At 55.5% G+C, this 18813-nt stretch overlaps 5 protein-coding genes across 5 annotated transcripts; 3 read left to right on the forward strand and 2 right to left on the reverse strand.

Annotated features, from left to right (window-relative positions):
• Nucleotides 1–658: 658 nt before the first annotated feature.
• Nucleotides 659–2911, forward strand: B0H65DRAFT_203047 (Sds3-like-domain-containing protein). Its single transcript, XM_062821822.1, has 2 exons — nucleotides 659–1190; nucleotides 1247–2911. Exons 1-2 carry the CDS (start codon nucleotides 768–770, stop codon nucleotides 2534–2536), a joined length of 1713 nt encoding a protein of 570 aa, XP_062681945.1. The 5' UTR covers nucleotides 659–767; the 3' UTR covers nucleotides 2537–2911.
• B0H65DRAFT_203048 (uncharacterized protein) lies at nucleotides 2912–4471 on the reverse strand. Its single transcript, XM_062821823.1, has one exon. The coding sequence runs from the start codon at nucleotides 4193–4195 to the stop codon at nucleotides 3287–3289; it is 909 nt and encodes a 302-aa protein (XP_062681946.1). The 5' UTR covers nucleotides 4196–4471; the 3' UTR covers nucleotides 2912–3286.
• A 688-nt stretch (nucleotides 4472–5159) lies between these two features.
• On the forward strand, nucleotides 5160–14199 carry B0H65DRAFT_203064 (uncharacterized protein). Its single transcript, XM_062821824.1, has 2 exons — nucleotides 5160–7994; nucleotides 8049–14199. The coding sequence occupies exons 1-2, from the start codon at nucleotides 5343–5345 to the stop codon at nucleotides 13905–13907; spliced, it is 8511 nt and encodes a 2836-aa protein (XP_062681947.1). The 5' UTR covers nucleotides 5160–5342; the 3' UTR covers nucleotides 13908–14199.
• A 4-nt stretch (nucleotides 14200–14203) lies between these two features.
• On the reverse strand, nucleotides 14204–16063 carry B0H65DRAFT_539647 (putative 26s proteasome p44.5 protein). Its single transcript, XM_062829122.1, has 3 exons — nucleotides 15596–16063; nucleotides 15445–15527; nucleotides 14204–15373 (listed from the first exon to the last, which is right to left on the reverse strand). The coding sequence occupies exons 1-3, from the start codon at nucleotides 15778–15780 to the stop codon at nucleotides 14367–14369; spliced, it is 1275 nt and encodes a 424-aa protein (XP_062681948.1). The 5' UTR covers nucleotides 15781–16063; the 3' UTR covers nucleotides 14204–14366.
• Nucleotides 16064–16538: 475 nt separating this feature from the next.
• On the forward strand, nucleotides 16539–18015 carry B0H65DRAFT_509061 (WD40-repeat-containing domain protein; the record flags this gene model as incomplete). The annotated part of the gene is made up of 3 exons (XM_062828278.1): nucleotides 16539–16544; nucleotides 16625–17656; nucleotides 17716–18015. 3 exons carry the CDS (start codon nucleotides 16539–16541, stop codon nucleotides 18013–18015), a joined length of 1338 nt encoding a protein of 445 aa, XP_062681949.1.
• Between the last annotated feature and the right edge of the window lie 798 nt (nucleotides 18016–18813).

Genomic DNA, 18813 nt, shown 5'->3' on the forward strand with positions numbered 1-18813 from the left:
TTCCACGGTGAGAGGGTCCCTTGAGGGACAGCCCGAGCCGCACGAACTTTTTCTTACACGGCTCTGGCCGTAAGCATTTAGTGGATTGTCTACACTACGCAGCACCAATCGAGGTTGTAGCTTCCGGCAGGCAGTTTGCGTATAAGTCAGCCACATTGCGGAGGTTGAGCCACAGTAACGAGCATCAGCTGCAGGTGTATCGCTGCTTCCCGCGGCAGATTGCTCTTACAGCGCCTGTGCGGTGGAGCTTGATCACTGTAAACAATGCCAGGGCAAGGAAGTAAGGGCCCTGTGAGAAGGGGAGAAGCGACTCAACCCTGTGTGAAGCCGGTGGCCGGACGTGAGCCGACTTCTTGCGTGCCGCTGCCCGCATTCTCCTTCCACTTCGGCTCATCCTGCTGTCAACCCCAATTTATCCTACATATTTCTCCATCTGCACCATACGTCTCCTCGCTGTCGACAAATATTTACGAAGACCATACGAGGACTATGTCCAAATCCGCTTCGACCACCAGAAGCCGTTCCTCTTTCCTCGCCCTTGCGCTGTAACCTTTCTGCGCGCCCGTCCATCGGCGGACGAGGGCAACTTTCTTCCCGTCGTCCAGTCGACTTTTGACTTGTAGTCTTCCAGCCTCAAATCTCTGCACCGGGCACCCATTCTCCCGCCCACTTGCCTCGCCTTGAGGTTTACCTCGCCTGGTCTTACCTAGTCTGGATACTATCAAAACCAAGCAACCAAGAAACACATCTACGAGCGGCCCTTCGCCATGGCCTCTACCGACGTTACCATGGCCGACGCGCCTCCCGGACGGCCTGATCGCCGCTCCAACGCTTCCCCTCCTCCCGGGCAGTCGCAGTCACAGTCCAAGAGAGACAAGCGTCGCCAAATGCTCGCCGAACGTATTGCAACCCTTTCCGACAAATGGAGCAAGGACAGAGACCAGGCATTTCGTGAACAACTACAGAAGATCCAGATTGACACCAGTCTGGTCATGCGAGTCGACCCCTATGTCGACCGACCTTTAGACAGCTTTGAAGAGGATCAGAGACGACTCAACCAGCTCAATGGCACCGACTCCGAGGGAGTTCCGCGATCCCTCCTTGACATGGCTGGCCCTAAGTTTGCCAAGTGGATGGAAAAAGTACAGGATCTCGCAGAGCAACGCGATTATGCTCTCACCAAATTCAAAGTACGTCGCCCTGTCCTAACCGTTTCTCCTGCCAATGCTGACTCTTGGTTCCACAGTTCGACTACGAGAAAAAGATCGCCGAATACCTCAACACGCATGCCTATAAGACGGAGCTTGCGAACAGAGAACACAAAGCGCTCGCCTCGACCCTCCGTGACCGATTGATCAACATTATCACTTCGAAGAAATACAGACTCAACAAGGAAAAGGAGGCCCTCGAGATTGCCGATGCGTCCGCGCTCCTCTTGCACCCCAACCAATTCAGCATTACAAACCCAGCCAGCCCTGGAGGCACACATGGCAAGCGGGCCACCCGCCTGCGGAGAGAAATGGAGGACATGACTGGCATGGACGGCAAGAAAAGAAAGCGCAACATGAATGATGACGATGGATCACCAGCGCCACAACGTCGCGCCCTCGATCCCAACAGCACTACACCCCTTTGGCAGACAGACCGTCTGGTCCAACGCAAGACCACCGGTCCCATCTACAGCATCGACAAGCTGTTCACGGACAAGGAATTGTCAATGACCTACAACCAGTCGGCTTTGGCGGCGCACAAGTACATTCTTACCCATAAGCCACGATTTGATGACTATGGCCGCCCCATCTCGTCCCCTGAGGGTAGTGTTTCCGGTAGCGGCGACCCTGATGATCCCGACTCGGAGTCGGCTCCCTCGGCGCCGATGATGGAGAGGAACGTGTCGCACGCTACTCGCAGCAACAAAATTGGGGCTAACAATCCCAACTTTGACGACAAACTCATGGGCTTGGAGATGCTCGCTAACTTCGACTTCCCCGGTAACCTTGAGCGTTTGACTAGTAGTCAGGACCCTAAGCAGCCTCCTGCCTTCCCGTCACAATACGTCAAGGGCCATGCAAAGCAGTCTGAGTTTAATACACCGGCAGCACTGGCAACTGACGACGTGACCGGGGACTTGATGGTTATGCATGCCCTAAAGCAGTACGACCAACTTAACGGCATGGGCGCCAATCTGCAGACTGAGCATGGAAGCATGAAGCTTCTCCAATCGGTGTCGCTCCCGATCAAGGACCGCAGATTCGTGTCCTTTGTTCAGGGCGAGCGGCCATCGGAGAACGAACTCAGGCAGCGCCTTGGTCTTCCCCCGATCAAGGAGCCTGTCGAGCCCGAAAGATCTGAGCCAACCAATGGCCTCGGTCTCGGCACCCCGTCAAAGGGTGGTCGCTCGGGTACTCCGTCTCATCATCAATCTCCTGCTAAGGCGCTTGGGGGTGTCTCTATGAGCAGACAGTCTAGTGCCAACGGCGGCGTGGCTATGAGCCGGACCAGCAGCAGAAAGGGACGCGGCGGCCGCGGTGGTTAGAGAAGACGGCGGCCCAGACATAATTAAGAAACGGAATTCGACGAGAACTAAGAGCATGGTCGGTGACAAGCGGTTCGCGACGACGAAAGAGAGTGCCCAGCGCCGTCTGGCACTTGGTGCTTCACATATTATACTGAATGTTTCCTCCTTTACGATGATGCCTGTTTTGCCTCCATCGCGCGCAGGAAGGAAAAGCGGTACGGAGAGGCGTTAGTTCAGATCTGGATCGAGGGTTGCGCATACATTGAAGGGGTTACGGAGTTCAAGGGAAATCTTACTGGACTTTATCACAGGTGCTACTTGAGCATTCGATGCTTTCATATCTGCTGTTTTAGCATTAGGTATTACGTATAGATCCTTTTCGGTTCGTTCATTATCTCGTGGTTCTACCGCATGTTGTTTGACATAGCCTTGGTGTTTTGGGAGCCAGCTAGGCTTCGCTTTGCTTTATGCATATCTTCCTCCAAGGCATCCATATCGGATTCGGCAACCACATAACGACTGGCAGGATGAGTTTCATCAGCTCATCACAAGAGAAAGACTGATAGTCATTTTGTTTAGATATCGCTAAAAGTTACTAGCTTAACAGAAGAGCAAAGATAAATTCCAGTGTCCCGAACACATTGGTTCGAACATCTATCTGCATACGATACCTCAAACCCATCCCTTAACCCTATCAAAACATGACCGATTCACCCAGAATCCTCCAACCATGCCTCAATCACCACCCCCAAAGCAACACTCCCCAACTCAAGGTCCAAAAACCAGCGCCCTCACCTCAATACTCTCCCGTCCCTCCGCATCCGCCCTCTGTCTCGGATCCTCAAAAGCCGTATGCGGCACCCGTCCCCCCTTCACCTTCTTCCCTTCCTCCTCCTTACCCGCCCAACTATCAAAGCACTCCAGCAAAATCCTCTCGTCCCCCGTCATCCCGCTCAAAAAGTACCACTTCTGCCCTTCATCATGCTTCACCCCCGCCGTCTGGCCCGTATACCCATTATTATACCTGTGTTCAACAGGGACGATATCTTTGTCGTTTACCGTCTGCGAACTGGCAAACGCCAGCGGGAAACTTTCCACCGGTCCCTTGTTGAGGGGCCGCCACACGTTGACGATGCGGTACCTGCCTTGCAGCAGCCGCTCGGCCTCTTCGGGGGAGGAAGCGTGCCGGCGCACGCGCTGCGCGGCGGAGAAGGCGGTTTGGTCGATGTGCACGCGCTGCACGGGACCGCGGGGCGCAGAGGGGGTGGTGCGGCGGATGGTGTGGTCGAAGATGATTACTTTGTTGGACCCGGGGATGTTTTGGAGTAAGAGGGAGGTGACTTCGGGGTAGTAGAGTTGGGAGATGGAGGCGTCGGAGGTGAAGTTGGAGCCGCCATTCTTTGCAGGGTCTTCTTCGGCGGAGGGGGGCAGGCCTTGGAGGATTTGGAAGGCGTCGTTGTCGAGCGTGAAGGAGGAGGGATCACGGTCGGAGCTGGTGCGGATGTCGTGGATGGTGATGGGGAGGGTTTCGTAAGAGAAGTTGCGCTCGGGAACGCCGGGGGGAGGGTCGATGTTCTGGAGGGGTGTCGAGCCGTCCGAGGGGGGAGCGTAGAAGTTTAAGGGGGCGACGACGTCGCCGCGGGGGACGCGGTCTTCTGCAGAGGTGGTGATGGCCATTGTGATGGTGGAGGGGCAGTGGGAGAGAGTCTTTGTAGAATATGTCTTGAGTGTAATAGATGGCTGCTCTGATGTTGATGCTGCTGCTGCTACTGCTAAATATCGTCCAAACGACGATGATGGAGGAGGTGATGCGAACTGGTTTATATCTTCATTCACATCACCGTTCTACTTGGTGTAATGTAAAAGGAGACAAACTGTTGAGAACGGTGAAGAAGAAGAGCTCACGGCACGAACATTAGTAACAATCGTGATTTCAAAGCAATGGTGGATTATAGTTATTTAACAAAGGTGTTGTACACCAGCCGATCCTGGTGTTGACGTTTTTCCGTCATGAAGTTTGACTTGCACACGCGCTCAACGCTGGGAAAGAGTCGAAGGGCGTGAAGACTCTCACGAATGTGAAGCCATTCGCTAGCACGATCACGTCATGTAAAGGGCGCGCCCATATCCGACATGGGATTTGCTACTGCGGATATGGTGGTGTCGTCAGATGTCGGATGGGATAGGTTTAGAATTAGTAATCCGGGTTGGGACGGTGTAAAGATGGAGTTATCTTTGTTCCAGCTGCCCTACCCGTGCCAAGATGTGTTCCCTTCCAGGATGTGAGAATTGTGTTGACACATGGCGGCATAATTCCCCATATTTCAGTGTTGCAAACCTCCAACAATCCCATGTTGTTGATCGTGAAAGAGTCTCGAAATACTGCAAAACATTATGCCGAGGCGATGACGTCTGCGTGGGAGGGGTCCGTGCCTGACTAAGCATTCCCAGCCCTGAAAATGTGGACTCCCTCCAGCCTGCCGTGCCTGCCTTGCCTGCCAGCTGAAGACCGGGGTTTTCCGAACCGCGGGGACAGTTTGCGGTCGCGTTCTCATTGGCCCGCAGTTACAGCTGTTGCTTGGCGACGGATCCAAAACTGTCAATGAATCATGGGTCGGGTCGCCTCAACAACGACGGGAATCCCAAAGTAAACAATTGCTAGCATTCAGATCCGCACCTTTTGGATAGGAGGTTTATGCGCATGCGCCCTCTGATGCATCCTTTGCTAACATTTACATATTTGCTTGACCATCCACTCCATTAACTGCGCTATACCCACCACCACCATCACACAGGGCCTCATGCGCCCACAACCAGGGCTGCCATGGACGAGGACGAAGACGCGTCCATGATGTCGGTCGACGACATTTCGTCGTCCACGGATCCACTCCTCGAGACGGCCGCCACGCCAGCCTCTCGCTCCGTGACACCAGCTATCCCAGCCCACCTCCCCGCATCGGCGCGTCGCGGTTCCCGTAGAAACCAGCCCACTCCACGAACACAACGAGTCCAAGCCCTCCGAGAAAGCACGCCGAGAAAGCGCATGTTCGAATTGGACGTTGGAGACGCGCGATCGCCCCAGCGCCTGCTGGTCACTGTCGAAGCCGAGTCCTCGAGAGTTACTTCAAGAAGCAGTGTTAGTCGCCGTCTGTTTCAGCACTCGACGCCAACCGCTCGCAGCATCCGCGAAAGAGAAAGGACGACTTCGGTTACGGTTCCCTTGCGCGGCGTGGAGGATGATGGCGACGACGATATTACTCGACTTGGCGAGTTTGTTACACCGAGGCCGCGCGGAAGGCCACCACGAACAGCTACTCCAGGCACGGCCTTGCGCTCCGAGACACCAAAGACGACGACTCGCCCGATGCGACCAGCGACCCCCGGGTTCCGACTGCGCGAGAGACGATCATCGTCCAAGGACGTTCTAGATTCGGATGTCACAATCGATTTCAGCAAGCTCGGGTTTACACCAGGTACAAAGCGGCGGATAAGCTTGACACCAGGGCCCAGCAGTCGTGCGCCGAAGCGGAGAAAGGGTGTTTCGCCGGTGAGACAGCCTAGTCTGCTGGGTCCGGGCTCTGCGCGAAGGAAACGAGGCCGTCCGAGGAAGCATTCGATTGCACACGACGAGTTTTCGGCACTGATAGACCGAGATCTTACGGCGCTCAAAGAAGACGACTCCGACCATGAGCCTGGGCCCGAAGCGCAATCCAGGCGCGACCAACAAGACCGAAACCGAAATCGGAATCAGGAACCCATCCGTCGCGAGCGCATTGTTCAACGAGTACCGTCAAACGTTATCTTGGGCAATACAGGTGTTGGAGCTCCCTCGAGTGATGCCCCTAGGCCTGACGAGTCGGAAGGCGACTTATGGCTGGACAACTCGTTTAACCCACCTCAAGACACACCGGCCGCTCGACGATGGAACGGGGCACCTAGAGCGCAACCCTCCAGGGTCGATCAGCTGCGACCGGAACCCGCGCGTCGAGAAACACCCCAGTTAGAGTCGGAACTTTCACATGGAGATGAGTACGTCGAGTTCGCAGACTTTGGTGGTGGCGAATCGCATAGCGACATCGAATCGGAGCTCGACGATGACAATGCGACACCGAGGGATACACCAGTTCAGCCAACAGAAACTAGGTTGCCAGGCGAAGAATTCACCATGATAGATCCATATTCGCTACTATCTATGCAGCAAATTTCGAGCTATGTCGAGGAGCAAGGGCACGAAGCAGCGCAAAACGAGGATGCTCGTGATGGCGACACGACAAGCTTTTACATCAGTAAGACGATCGGGTCGTTGCGAATAAGTCAGCAGGAATCGGACGACCGATCAAGTCATAATAGGACAATCGATTATTCTGTCAACCCCAATTTGACGACTACGCCAAGGGCACCCCTTCCCAGTTACGACCCGCTATATCGATATTCGACGGGAGATAACAGGGGAGAGGCCGAGGTGGTGGAGGAAGTAGAGGAGGATGATGCGCATGAGGGCGAAGAGTCTCTGGAAAGGCACCAGAACCAACCAGGTCCAGGACCGGAACAAGATTCGGAACCAGAGCCAGAACGAGAGGAAGAACGGGACCCGGATCTGGATCGCGAACCAGAGTCGGAACTTGTGCTTGAGCCTGGGTCCGATGCTGGATCGGAACCGAAACCCGAATCAAGGTCTGAACGTGGAAAGGAGGCAGAACCACAACATGAGCCTGCATCCGAGCCCGAAGAAGAGCCTGAAGAATCCGACATATGGTTTCAAAAAGAACCACGAAAGCGACAACAACGAGAGCCGCGCAAGGGGAAAACGCATGAACCAGAACCGGAACCTGGGCCGAAACCCGCGTCAGAATCCAGTAGTTGGGTTCGGGCAGAACAAAGACAAGAACATCAACACCGAGTACAGTTGGAATCTAGCCTTTTGCATCAGCGGCAAGCAAATCGAACAAGTCGCCTGGAACGCGAACGGGAATTAGAATTTGAGCCAATAGCTGGGAACACGCCAGACTTCGAACCCTTGCCTGAACAGCGGTCCGAATCACCACAAGAACCTGAACGTGAGCCGGAGTCTGAACCTCACCATGAAGAGGAACAGGAGCAGGAGCAGGAGCTTGAGGATAACCTGGAGTATGAGCAACAGCAGGAAACCGAAGCAGAAGTACGGCAAGAACAAGCACAACAGCCCAAGTCATTGTGGGTAAAGTCTCCACACCAACAGAAACATCGGTCGCTTGAAAGACAACTGGACGTAGATGTCCGTGGTAACGATGGGATGGATTCGTCAAACCGGTCTCTGGACTATGACCAATTCGAAAGACAGGAATCAAGCGTCCTATATCACGGCCACCTTCGAAGAGAATCGCGAGGCGCTCTGCCACCTGAACCATCAAGTCCGTTATTTAGAAAATCTCAGACAGATGTTCAGCAACAGACAACAAAGACAAGCATCCAGCCCTCTGTTGAGCGGCCTTCATCTGTGAATAACTCCACCCCCTTATATGCGTCGAACAGTATTCTGACACCTGATGAGACCCCATCTCCTGTCCCTCCAGAACCCCGCGACTACGACTTTCAGTACGATTTCGGTTCTCATGCCAACGTAGAGGCCGACGACGACGCCGAGCTTGACGATGACGAGCATAGACAGCCCACCGAGTCCGCCGAGCCCGCTCTAGACGATGAGATGCCTTCCTCTCCCCCAACTGGAAGCTTCTCCCGACACGAGCAGCAGCGCCCCGAACCTCCATTACGCCGAGTCCGATCGAATTCGAACGAAACCCCGGCCGACCGACTTACATCCTTGACCTCGCCAGGTCTTCCGGCTCTTAACCCTCAGAATCTGATGCCCCCACCCGACTCACAGAACCGGCCGGCTCTATCCCCAATCATCAGAGCTGGTGAAGCACTGCGGCAGGTAACCTCGGACCCTCCGTCGCCTCCAGGTAGGGGAAGCTTTTTGCGCAGTCCCTTCCGAGGGATGCCTGGGGTCAAAGACAGCCATTCGCCGTCACCGTCAGCCTCTAGGGCCTCCCAGTCCCAGGCTCAGCCTCAACCTCAGCCGTTGCCCCAAGCCCAATTTGACAATACTCCTAATCAGCCCGAAAGATCGGGTTTTGGCTTATTCAACTCAATTAAGAATTTGGTGGCCCAAGGAGCACAAGTTTTATCGCCACGGAATGCTTCGACGCAAGCTTCCGTTGATGCCGGGGAAAGCTCAAGACAAGCATCAGCCACCGCTGGCATCACTACTAGTGCCGTTGACATTGTTATGGACGACCCATTCGGTCCAGATCCGCCCGGGTCTTCTAGAGGAAGCACCGGGCGCAACCCGCTCTTTGGCAGCATGATGAGCAAGCGTGGTTCCGGAAGTCAAGACGCCAGCGGCACTGCCAGTGCCAGTGCCAGCGCCAGCACTAGCTTTGAGAGGCAAAGCCGCGCGAGTACCGGTTCTGATAGACAAGCTTATGGCCACAATGGCTTTGGCAGGCAATCTGAGGATGTTGCCAGCTTTGGGAGAGGAAGGCAAGGCGATGCTGGCTTTGGCAGCCAACGCCAAGTCTTCGGGGAATTGCATGCTCAAGGCGATGCTGGCTTTGGCAACCAACGCAAAGTCTTCGGGGAATTGCATGCTCAAGGCGATGCTTGCTTTGGCAACCAACGCCAAATCTTCGGAGAATCGTATGCTCCGGGCTGCACCACCGGCTTTGAAGGACCGGCGCAAGCGGAGACTAGCTTCAGTGGACGAAGTCAGGCCAACACCAGCTTTGACCGACAAGCCAATGCCAGCACAACCTTTGACAGATCTCAAGCTCAGGCCAGCAGCAGCTATGCCATAAAACAACCTTCAGTGACTACCCGTTTCGACACACAGCGTCAAGCAAACACCAGCTTCGGACATCCTCCAGCTGAGTCTAGCACCACTCATGGCAGACAAGCTCAAGCCGAGACCAGCTTCGGCAGTCACCGTCAAGCTAGCACCAGTTCTTCCACCAGACAAGCTCAACCCAACACCAGCTTCGGCAGCACAAACAAGGCCGCTTCCTCCTTCTCCGAGCGCGAGCGCGAGCGCGAGCGTGAAAAGTATGAGCATGAGCATGAGGCAATGGACTGGCAAGCAGAGGAATCCAGTCACAGTCAAGAAATCAACGTGACCCGCGACAGGTCCGCCTCCGCGAGCCTTGGTTTCCACGACAGCAGCGGCCATAATTACAGCTCTGGAGGGGAGCGTACTACTACTCGGGAGGAAAACTCTACTCGGAGATCATCAGCCAGAAGTGAGGATCATCATCGGGAACCCGAACCCGAACCCGAAGCTCGTCATCATAGGGAAGTCATCGAGGTTGAAACGGTGACTGAAGAAAGAGAGGAAGAGCGAATATGGGGAGGCTACGGAGGTGATGCCAGGGCCAGGTCCAGCTTCAGGGAGAGTAGTCATTCTGGCAGGAGACATGGACGGCCGGAAAACTCTACTCTGAGAAGATCCGTGGGAGAAGAGCGGGAACCCAAAGCTCGCTTTAGGGAAAGCGTCGAAGTTGAAACGGTGACCGAAGAGAGAGAGGAAGAGAGAATCTATGGAGGGGGTGATGCCAGGTCTAGCAGTTTCAGGGAAAGTAGTAACCACTCTAGGAGACATGGACGGGATGGCCACCGGCATGGTTCTTCTCGGCATGGGTCTCGGCATGGGTCTCGGCATGGGTCTCGGCACAGGTCGTCGGAAGAACGGGAGACGAGGGAAGAGCGGGAACGAAGGGAAGGAAGGGAGCGGGGAAGGAGGGAGGTGACGGAAGAGATTGTGGAGGAGGTACGGGAGGAGGAGTATGAGCATGAGCATGAGAGCGAACACTATCACTCGGGGGGTCGTCACTCGAGTGGTCGTGAGGAGGAAAGCCGCCGACACGGGAGCTCCCGCTCTAATCGGTCTGACGACCGAGGTAAAGCTTCGTCTTCTCGGCAGAGGTCGGAAAAGCAAGAGACGAGGGAAGATCGGGAAAGGAGAGAACGAGGGGCGAGAGAGGTGACTGAGGAAATTATGGAGGAGGTCCGGGAAGAGTACGAGCACGAGAGCGAACACTATCACTCCGGTGGGCGTGGCGAGGAGAGCCGCCGACATGGGAGCTCCCGCTCCAACCGATCCGACCGGGGTAAAGCTTCGTCTTCTTCTTCTTGGGATCATGGTCACCGTCAGCGAAGTTCCGGAGAACAGGAAGCGAGGGAAGTGCGGGAGGTGACGGAAGAGATCGTGGAGGAGGAGCGGCGTGAGTATGAAGAGGAAAGAGGCGGTCGCCAATCGAGTCACGTTGAAGAAAGTCACCGCCACTGGTCGCGTGGGCCGCGCGGGTCGCAGTCCAGCCGAGCTAGCGATTCAAGGCGAGATGATCACCGACGAGGCTCAAAGGAACGGGAAACCAGAAAGGTGACCGAAGTGGAGGACGAGCGGCATGAGTATGAAGAAGAAAGGGAAGGGCATCACTCAGGGTATGTGGAAGAAGGCAGCCACAGACAAGAGTCTCAGTCCGACCGAGGCGGAGGTTCCTGGCGGCGTGACCACCAGCGAAGTTCGACAGAACGTGAAAGGAGCGAGGCGGAGGAAACCCGAAATGACTATGCGGAGGAAAGTCAAGAGCACCGGGCGAGTCGTGGTTCGGAACAAAGTCGCCAAGGCGAGTCGCTGCTCGAGCGTGGTAGGGCTTCCTCGCGAGGTGATCAACTGCGAAGCTCGAGAGCGCCACAAGTGACTGAAGTGGAGAAGGCTCGCCACGAGAACTACACCGGAGGTGAAGACTACGATATTTCCCATACGGACGAACACCATCAACGTGAAGAATCTCCGCTTGAGCAGCGGACAGACGACCACGAGCACGAGCAAGACCACCGGATGGATCATATGGAAGAAGAAAGCCACCACCAAGACGAACAGCGGGAGCAGACGCAGGGGCAGGATGAAGAGGAGGAAGAAGAAGAAGAGGAGGATCTCTTCCTCCTCGAAGCCATGCGTTCCTCTCCCGCAGTCAAAGCCAAATCTCACTTGAAGGAGAATGATCCTGTCGGCTTTCTTCCCTCCACCCACCAGCCCCAACCGAGCTCCCGCTGGCAATCAAACAAGAGCCAGATGGTTCGCGATCAGCTGAACACAGCTGCAGACAAAAGCGACGAGCTGGAAGAGTTTAGCCTGCTTCACTCCAATCGGGCCAGGAAGTTCCGGCCTGCGTTAAAGCCGGTTCCGAACAAGAAGGCGAATCTTTCGGGCTTCTTTTCGTCGCCTGCACCTATTCCGGAGTTAAGCTTACAGGGTCCAGAGGGTAATGCTTCTCTTCTGCCTGAACCCAAAGTCCACGATAGGCAGAGCCAAGCCAACGGAAAGGTGTCATCGGGTTCGGGAATCCTTTCGGAAAGGTCACAGAATCTTGCTACAGGCCAGGCTGAGCGGAAGCTGGGAACGACTCCTATAGGTCGCGTTCCATCATCTCAACATCTCTCCGTGCCAGTTTCCCAGAAGCCGTTTCAGCCTTCACCTCTGGGTACAGCTCCCGTGTTGTCAGGGCAACCCTCACGACCCCTGCAACCGGCCCAGCGTGTACTTCGGCACTCTTCCTCAATCATCGGCTCCTCTTCACCACCACAGTCTGGAAGCATCTACACTCCGGTCCCGCAGAAACAGAATTTCACTCCCATGCGACGCGAACCAGGGGCTAAGCTCCCCTTGTTCGAACGGGGCGGCGGAACAAAGACCACTGTCACGACTGCTGTACCGCTCAAAGACGACAATTCAGGCTCAGGCACCACTCCGAATTCGATAACTGACAAACCTAAGCAGTTGCTGTTTGGTATAAAGGAGTCCATTTCCAAGCTGTTCTCGGACCCGCCCGCTAAGAGCGTTGAATACGGACCGAACGAGGAGAATGAAGAGGAGCAAGCGCCTGAAGAGGACATGGACGACTACGACGAGATAGTGGAACTCGAAGAAGAACAATCATCTACCGAGGAAAGTTTCGAGCCACCACCGCTCAGATCTCTGCCCGACAAGAACTCTTCCCCTATCAAGTCTGCCTTGCGACCGCCGACTAAGAGTCGCACGCCCGGTCGTGTGGTGGAGTTTGCCAATAGCGTCCGACAGTCGCCTACTCCGAGACGCAACGCAGACGTTGAACAGAGGCGTCCTGTGTTTGGGGGTCGTTCCACTCCAGTGATTATCACCAGCTCGCCCAGTACCCACACGGAGAGCAGTCCTGTTCCTAGTCCAGCTGGCTCGGAGAGGATTCAGGAGAACTCGCCTGAGAGGTGCGAGGAGGACTACCAGGACGAAGAACACAAACCGGACGACGAGGCAGAGATGCACATGGATATGGATATGGACATGGATGAGGATATCGAATGGTACGAGCATGAACCGGCGCAAGCACCAGCACCAGCACCAGCACCAGCACCAGCACCAGCACCAGCACCAGCACCAGCACCAGCACGGGCACTGCCGAGAGCGCCGCCGCCAATCCCTCGCCCACTGAGCCCTGGACGAGGACGGCAACGACAACAGCAACTACAACCACAACCACAGGTTGCTGCTGCATCACGTCAACCACCGCCACCACCACCGCTCATCAAACCCACATCCACCCTCGAAAACTCCCCGGTCATCCGCTCCGGCGTCTCTCTCTTCGGCCACGGTCGCCGCAGACCACTACCGCCTCCCATCCCTCCTTCCAACCGCAACATCGTCACGCCTCTCCAGCCTTTGCAGCCTCTGCAGCCGCTCTACCCTCCCCTACCACCACTTTCCTCCTTCACTCAACAACAACAACCCTCTGAGCCCTCGACCTCGATGTCGACCTCGACCTCTCAACACCATAATGGCCAAGCTTCCACCGGTGCTTCCACCTCAGCCGCCGCTTCCGCCACCACCACCACCACCTCTCACCACCACCAACTCCCAACCCAGGAACCCCTCCCCCCGCCCACCCCCCTCTGGACCACCTCCCACTGGGCCATCCTCTCCACCGTAATCCACAACCACCGCAACAACCCGCCCTCCCTCAAAACCCTCGCCAAAGGAAAACGCAAACTCCTCCCCTCCAACCTCCAACGCTTCCTAGGCCAAACCTTCACCCCCTCCCCCGACCTCACTCAACACGACCCCCTTACCGGTCTTCCCATCGACGAGTCCGTGGTGATCGAGCAATGGCATTTGGACGTCGTTTACGATTTCCGGGAGATGTTTAGACGGGCGTGGGGGAGTGATGAACTTTATGGAGGTGTTTTCGGGATGGATGAGGAAGAAAAGGGGGGGTGGAGCGAGGGGGAGATTGTGAGGAGGGTGTATGCGTTCTTGGTGGGGGAGAGGAGGAGGGTGGAGGGACGGGTTGATAGGGGGAGGAGAAGGGGTGTTGTGTGCTAGGGTGTTAGAGGGTGTTGGTGTTGGTGTTGGTGTGTGTGTAATGTGGATGTACTTGTTGTGAGGAGGAGATTAGATAGGGGTGTAGGAAGTACTATAGGAAGAAGATGAAGGGTTCTAGAACAGAAGAGAAGAGAGGAGAGTGGAGGAAGGATAGAAGAAGAAGAAAGGACTGGATACCCAAAGTATGGATGCATGAGTAGGAGATCCCAAGTTGTTAAGGGTTCTTTGTACAAACATTGGTTGTTTCTAGTTTCTGAAATTTGGACATACAATATCACATTTTTGCAACAAAACTAAGGCCACTGGGCTCAAAAACTCAAAATGTTCATGCGGTTTATCGTGCTCATTTCAATACGCCCAACTAATATCATGTCTAAGCGTAATGTTACAGACAAACCCCAAGTTGTAAAACCCCAAACCATCCAGTCAAACCCGCTTCTTCTGTCTTGAACCTCGCCTTTACTCAAGCTGAGAGGCCTGGTTCGTATAAAGCACATCAACCACATTGCTAAGCTTCTCAATGGTTTTCAGCGCCGCATCATACGCCTCATCCCGGTGCGTCTCATCGTAGATGATGAGGCAGCCGGCGCCCTGGTCCAGCACACCAATGATCACCTTATCCAGGATCATCTGCGACAGCTTCCTTTCCACCTGCTGGGTGTCCAAGCCGACCATCTTGGCGATATGGTCAATCTCCACGCGGCTGAAGGGCTCGATGACCTTGATCAGGTTCTGCTCCAACATGGCATCGTACAGGCGTCGCAGGTGGTTGCGGATGAAAGTGTCGCTGCCCAGCTCGTACCGGTAGGCCGCCAGGGCGCGCTCGTACTCCTCGAGAGATCGGTTGCTGTGGGCGCGGGCGATGGCCTTCATGGCCTCGAGCGACTTGCCGGCGTACTTGACGGCCTGCTTGGAGGTCATGAGCTGGTTGACGTCGTCGGCGAGGTTGAGCATGATCTTGCAGAGCAGCATGTACTGCAGCGCGGCCTGGGCCCGCTGCGGCTCGTCCTGCGTGTGGTAGCCGTCCAGCGCCTCGATGAAGTAGCTGAAGGCCGTGTTGAAGTCCTTGTCCTCGGCGTGCAGCATGCCCGACTGCATGTCCAGGTTGGCCTGGAGCAGAGGAGGGGTGTAGACGGAGGCGGCGCTCGTGCGCGCGCTGGTGAGGGCGGCGCGGGCCTTGGCAATGTTGCCGAGGGCGTGGTATACCCGCGACTCGAGCAGCTGGACTTCGACGAGGACGAGCTTGTCGTCCATGCGCTTGAGCTCACGGAGGAGACCGTTGATGAGCGTCAGGGCATCGTAGTAGGACTGCTTGGCCATGTACAAGGCGACGAGACGGGTTTCGAGGTTCTGGCGGAGGAACGAGCGGCGCTCTGATGTGGCCCATTCTATACACGACTTGGTGACGGAGATCTGGATGTCGAGAGAGTCGGGGATGGCTTCGAAGAGGTCGAGGAGCTGGCGGACTGTATGAGCAAGTGTTAGTATCCTCATAAGCTGGTATAGCGAGCCTAGCTGATGGCGGGGTCGTTCGTACCAAGCTTTGCCGTCTTTGCCTTTGCGAACGAAGAGAGAACTGTGCGGCTCTGAGTTACGAGGTCTACAAGGCCTTGTGTGTTCCTGTAGGTTGATGGGAGGTTAGTGACCATGCCCCTCCTCGATGACCACGATACACCCGCCACTCTTACTTCTCGTCGCGATAGAGCTCTCCCAAGTGAATCAAAGCTGTCTCGTATTCCCGAATGGCCGCGTCAGAGGTGACTGATGGCGGCTTGGAGATGATATCCTTGTAAATCTGCTCGGCCTGGCGAGGATCGGTCGAGACGACCTTCTGCGCCTCGCGCACTCTCTCTGATGCTTCGCCCTGGGCCATTGTGTCGTGTGCTGTTTGTCCCGGTCGCCAAGTGGTAAACGGTAGTAGTATAAATCGAGAGTTTGGCTATCGAATGTTATGTTGATTACTCGAGGTCGCGGTGGTATATGCGGCGTACCGGTTGTCGCAGAGTGTCGTCGGAGAGGGTTGGTGGTTGGAGGTTGTTCGGGTGTTGAAGTTGGAGCTTAGGTTGGTCCCCGTTGTCGTGACGAACCTCACCACTGTCTGCTGGAGCAGCTGTTACCCAAGTGCAGGCGGCATGTCCACTAACGAGACCACTCACTGTACGTACCGCTAGGTTGCCAGGCGCGACGTAATTAGCTGGAGACATCCACCTACAGATCCCTGCCATCTCACGGCAGGCAAGCCCAGCTCTCGGCAGCTCAGGCCTGTCCATCCTTAGCAGTGAAGCTCTAACAGTCGAAGACTAAGCGTTTAGGAAAGAGCCAAGAAGGCGGTCAAGATTCTTGCCGCCAGACCCCGCCAAAATTTCTCCAGAGGAAGGGGACGGGAGCTGTCAAACTGCCCGTATCCGACTGTGCTCCCCAATTGGCGACAGACACTCCCGGAATCCATCCATCCATCTAAAGGTCGAGACCGTATCACAGCACCTGGGCTTTGCGACTAGGTGAACCGACAGACTTCAACCCTACCCGCTCTCATACAACTCATCAACATCTTTATACTCGATACCCGTCGGCCTTGGTAGCCTTCATCCACGACACCTTCGACATCATCAACAGAGAAACACCACCACCATGAAGGTACTTAGCCTACCATACGCGACGTCGATCAATATTCGCATACCTATTTCCAGGCTCACCACTGACATTTGCGGCAACAGATCAAAGCCCTCAGCCGAAACATCTCGGCCCAACAAGCCCCCGGTAACGACGTCACCCGCGCACCCCGTAACCTTGCGCCCGAACTCCATCCCTTCGAGCGCGCTCGCGAGTACAAGAGAGCCCTCAATGCCGTCAAGTTGGAGAGAGTCTTCGCCAAGCCCTTCCTCGGCCAGCTAGGAAATGGCCACGTTCAGGGTGTCTACACCATGGCCAAGGACAAGAACTCGCTACACACAATCGCTTCCGGTTCCGGTGATGGTATCGTCAAGGTCTGGGATCTCACAACACGGGACGAAGCATGGAAGGCGGCCGCCCACAACAACATCGTCAAGGGAATGACCTTCACCAACGACAAGAAGCTCCTCACATGCGCCACCGACGGCATCAAGCTTTGGGACCCTTATACCAAGACCGACTCTCCTACGCCACTCGCGACATGGCAAGAAGGTGGACCATACACGGCTCTCTCGTTCCATCGTACCGCCAACTCCTTCGTCGCCTCCTCGGGTGCCGGCTGCATTCGTGTTTGGGATTTGGAGCACAGCACGGCTCCTCAGACAATACAGTGGCCGAACCACACCGACACCATCACCGACGTTTGCTTCAACCAGGTTGAGACCTCGATCGTTGGTTCCGTCGGCACAGACCGCTCCGTTATTCTCTTCGATTTGCGCACAAACATGCCCGTCATCAAGACTGTTCTCAAGTTCGCCGCCAACCGTATTGTCTTCAACCCCATGGAGGCAATGAACATGGCCGTTGCCTCGGAAGATCACAACGTCTACCTCTTCGACGCCAGGAACTTCACCAAGGCGCAAAATATCCAGAAGGGTCACGTTGCGGCGGTTATGGACGTCGAGTTCTCTCCTACCGGCGAGGAGCTCGTGACTGGTTCGTATGATCGCACAATCAGGGTGTGGCGCCGCGACCAGGGCATGTCTCGCGATGTCTACCACACCAAGCGTATGCAGAGGGTGTTCCGGACTACCTGGACCATGGACTCCAAGTACCTTCTCAGCGGTAGTGACGATGTACGTTGTCTCCTTTCTTCTCTCAACTGTTTGATCAGCACGGCTAACGTGATATACAGGGTAACATCCGCTTGTGGCGTGCCAATGCCTCTGAGCGCAGCGGCGTCAAGGCGACCAAGCAGAGACAGGCGCTCGAGTACAACAAAACCTTGGTCGAGAGATATTCCCACATGCCCGAGATCAAGCGTATCTCCCGCCACAGACACTTGCCCAAGGTGGTCAAGAAGGCGGCCGAGATCAAGCGCGAGGAGCTTGCGGCCATCAAGAGGAGGGAGGAGAACGAGAGGAAACACTCCGTCAAGCAGTTCGAGAAGCGCAAGGCGGAGAGAGAGAAGGCCATCCTGGCCAAGCTGGAGTAATTGTGCGGTGTTTTGGGCTTGCGTGTGCCATGGTTTGTGCAGTCTCTCACGCTTCACGCTATGCGTTTGTTATTTTCTTTGCATTGGGCGGCGTTTCTTGTTAATGGGAAAATTGCCAGGCTGTTTATTGATGAGGCGATTAGGCAGCGGAGTCTCACTCGGTTTATATACGGAGTTCGATACCAAATATTGAGGAACACATTTGTTGATGGTTTGAGTTTCTTCGGAGCAGTGGACGTATTACTGGGTTGAAGGTGTCTTTGGGCAACTTGAACCTTCCGTGGGTAAAAATGTCGGGACCGATGGGTTCCCCCTCACTGCCATCTGCCCACAGGCCTCGCTTGGAAGGAAGGAAGCCATCGCCAGCTCAAGGAAGCCACGATACTGAGCCAGCTCGGAAGCCAGACTTGAAGCAGTTGGGAGGGGCCGATCATTGCCAGTCAGTATATTCTTGGAAGGGCGGTATGTGGCTTATTCGTGCCCTGGCCATTGATGTGGGCTGGATCCGGCTGGTTGGTTGATAGGGGAGGTCTGCGTTGACGATCACGGCGTGCTGGTTTGGCTACTGGGAAGGTGCACTGGGCGGATAGTACGAGGGGTATTTAAACCTGGATTCTTGGAGCGTCCCCGAAGCCAACTTTCTTCTAATCAACCACCACCTTGCCCATCGAAAGAACCCTCCTGGTAGCCGTTCCAGCACCCACGCTTTCGCTACCTATGGAGCTGCTCATTCACGGGTTGGCACTACCTCTCTCTACGCATCGCGTCTCGGGCGTTCGGCATTCGTTTATTCCACAC

This window comes from Neurospora tetraspora (assembly GCF_033439725.1).
Source record: "Neurospora tetraspora strain CBS 560.94 chromosome Unknown B0H65scaffold_4, whole genome shotgun sequence".
Taxonomy (NCBI): Eukaryota; Fungi; Ascomycota; class Sordariomycetes; order Sordariales; family Sordariaceae; genus Neurospora; species Neurospora tetraspora.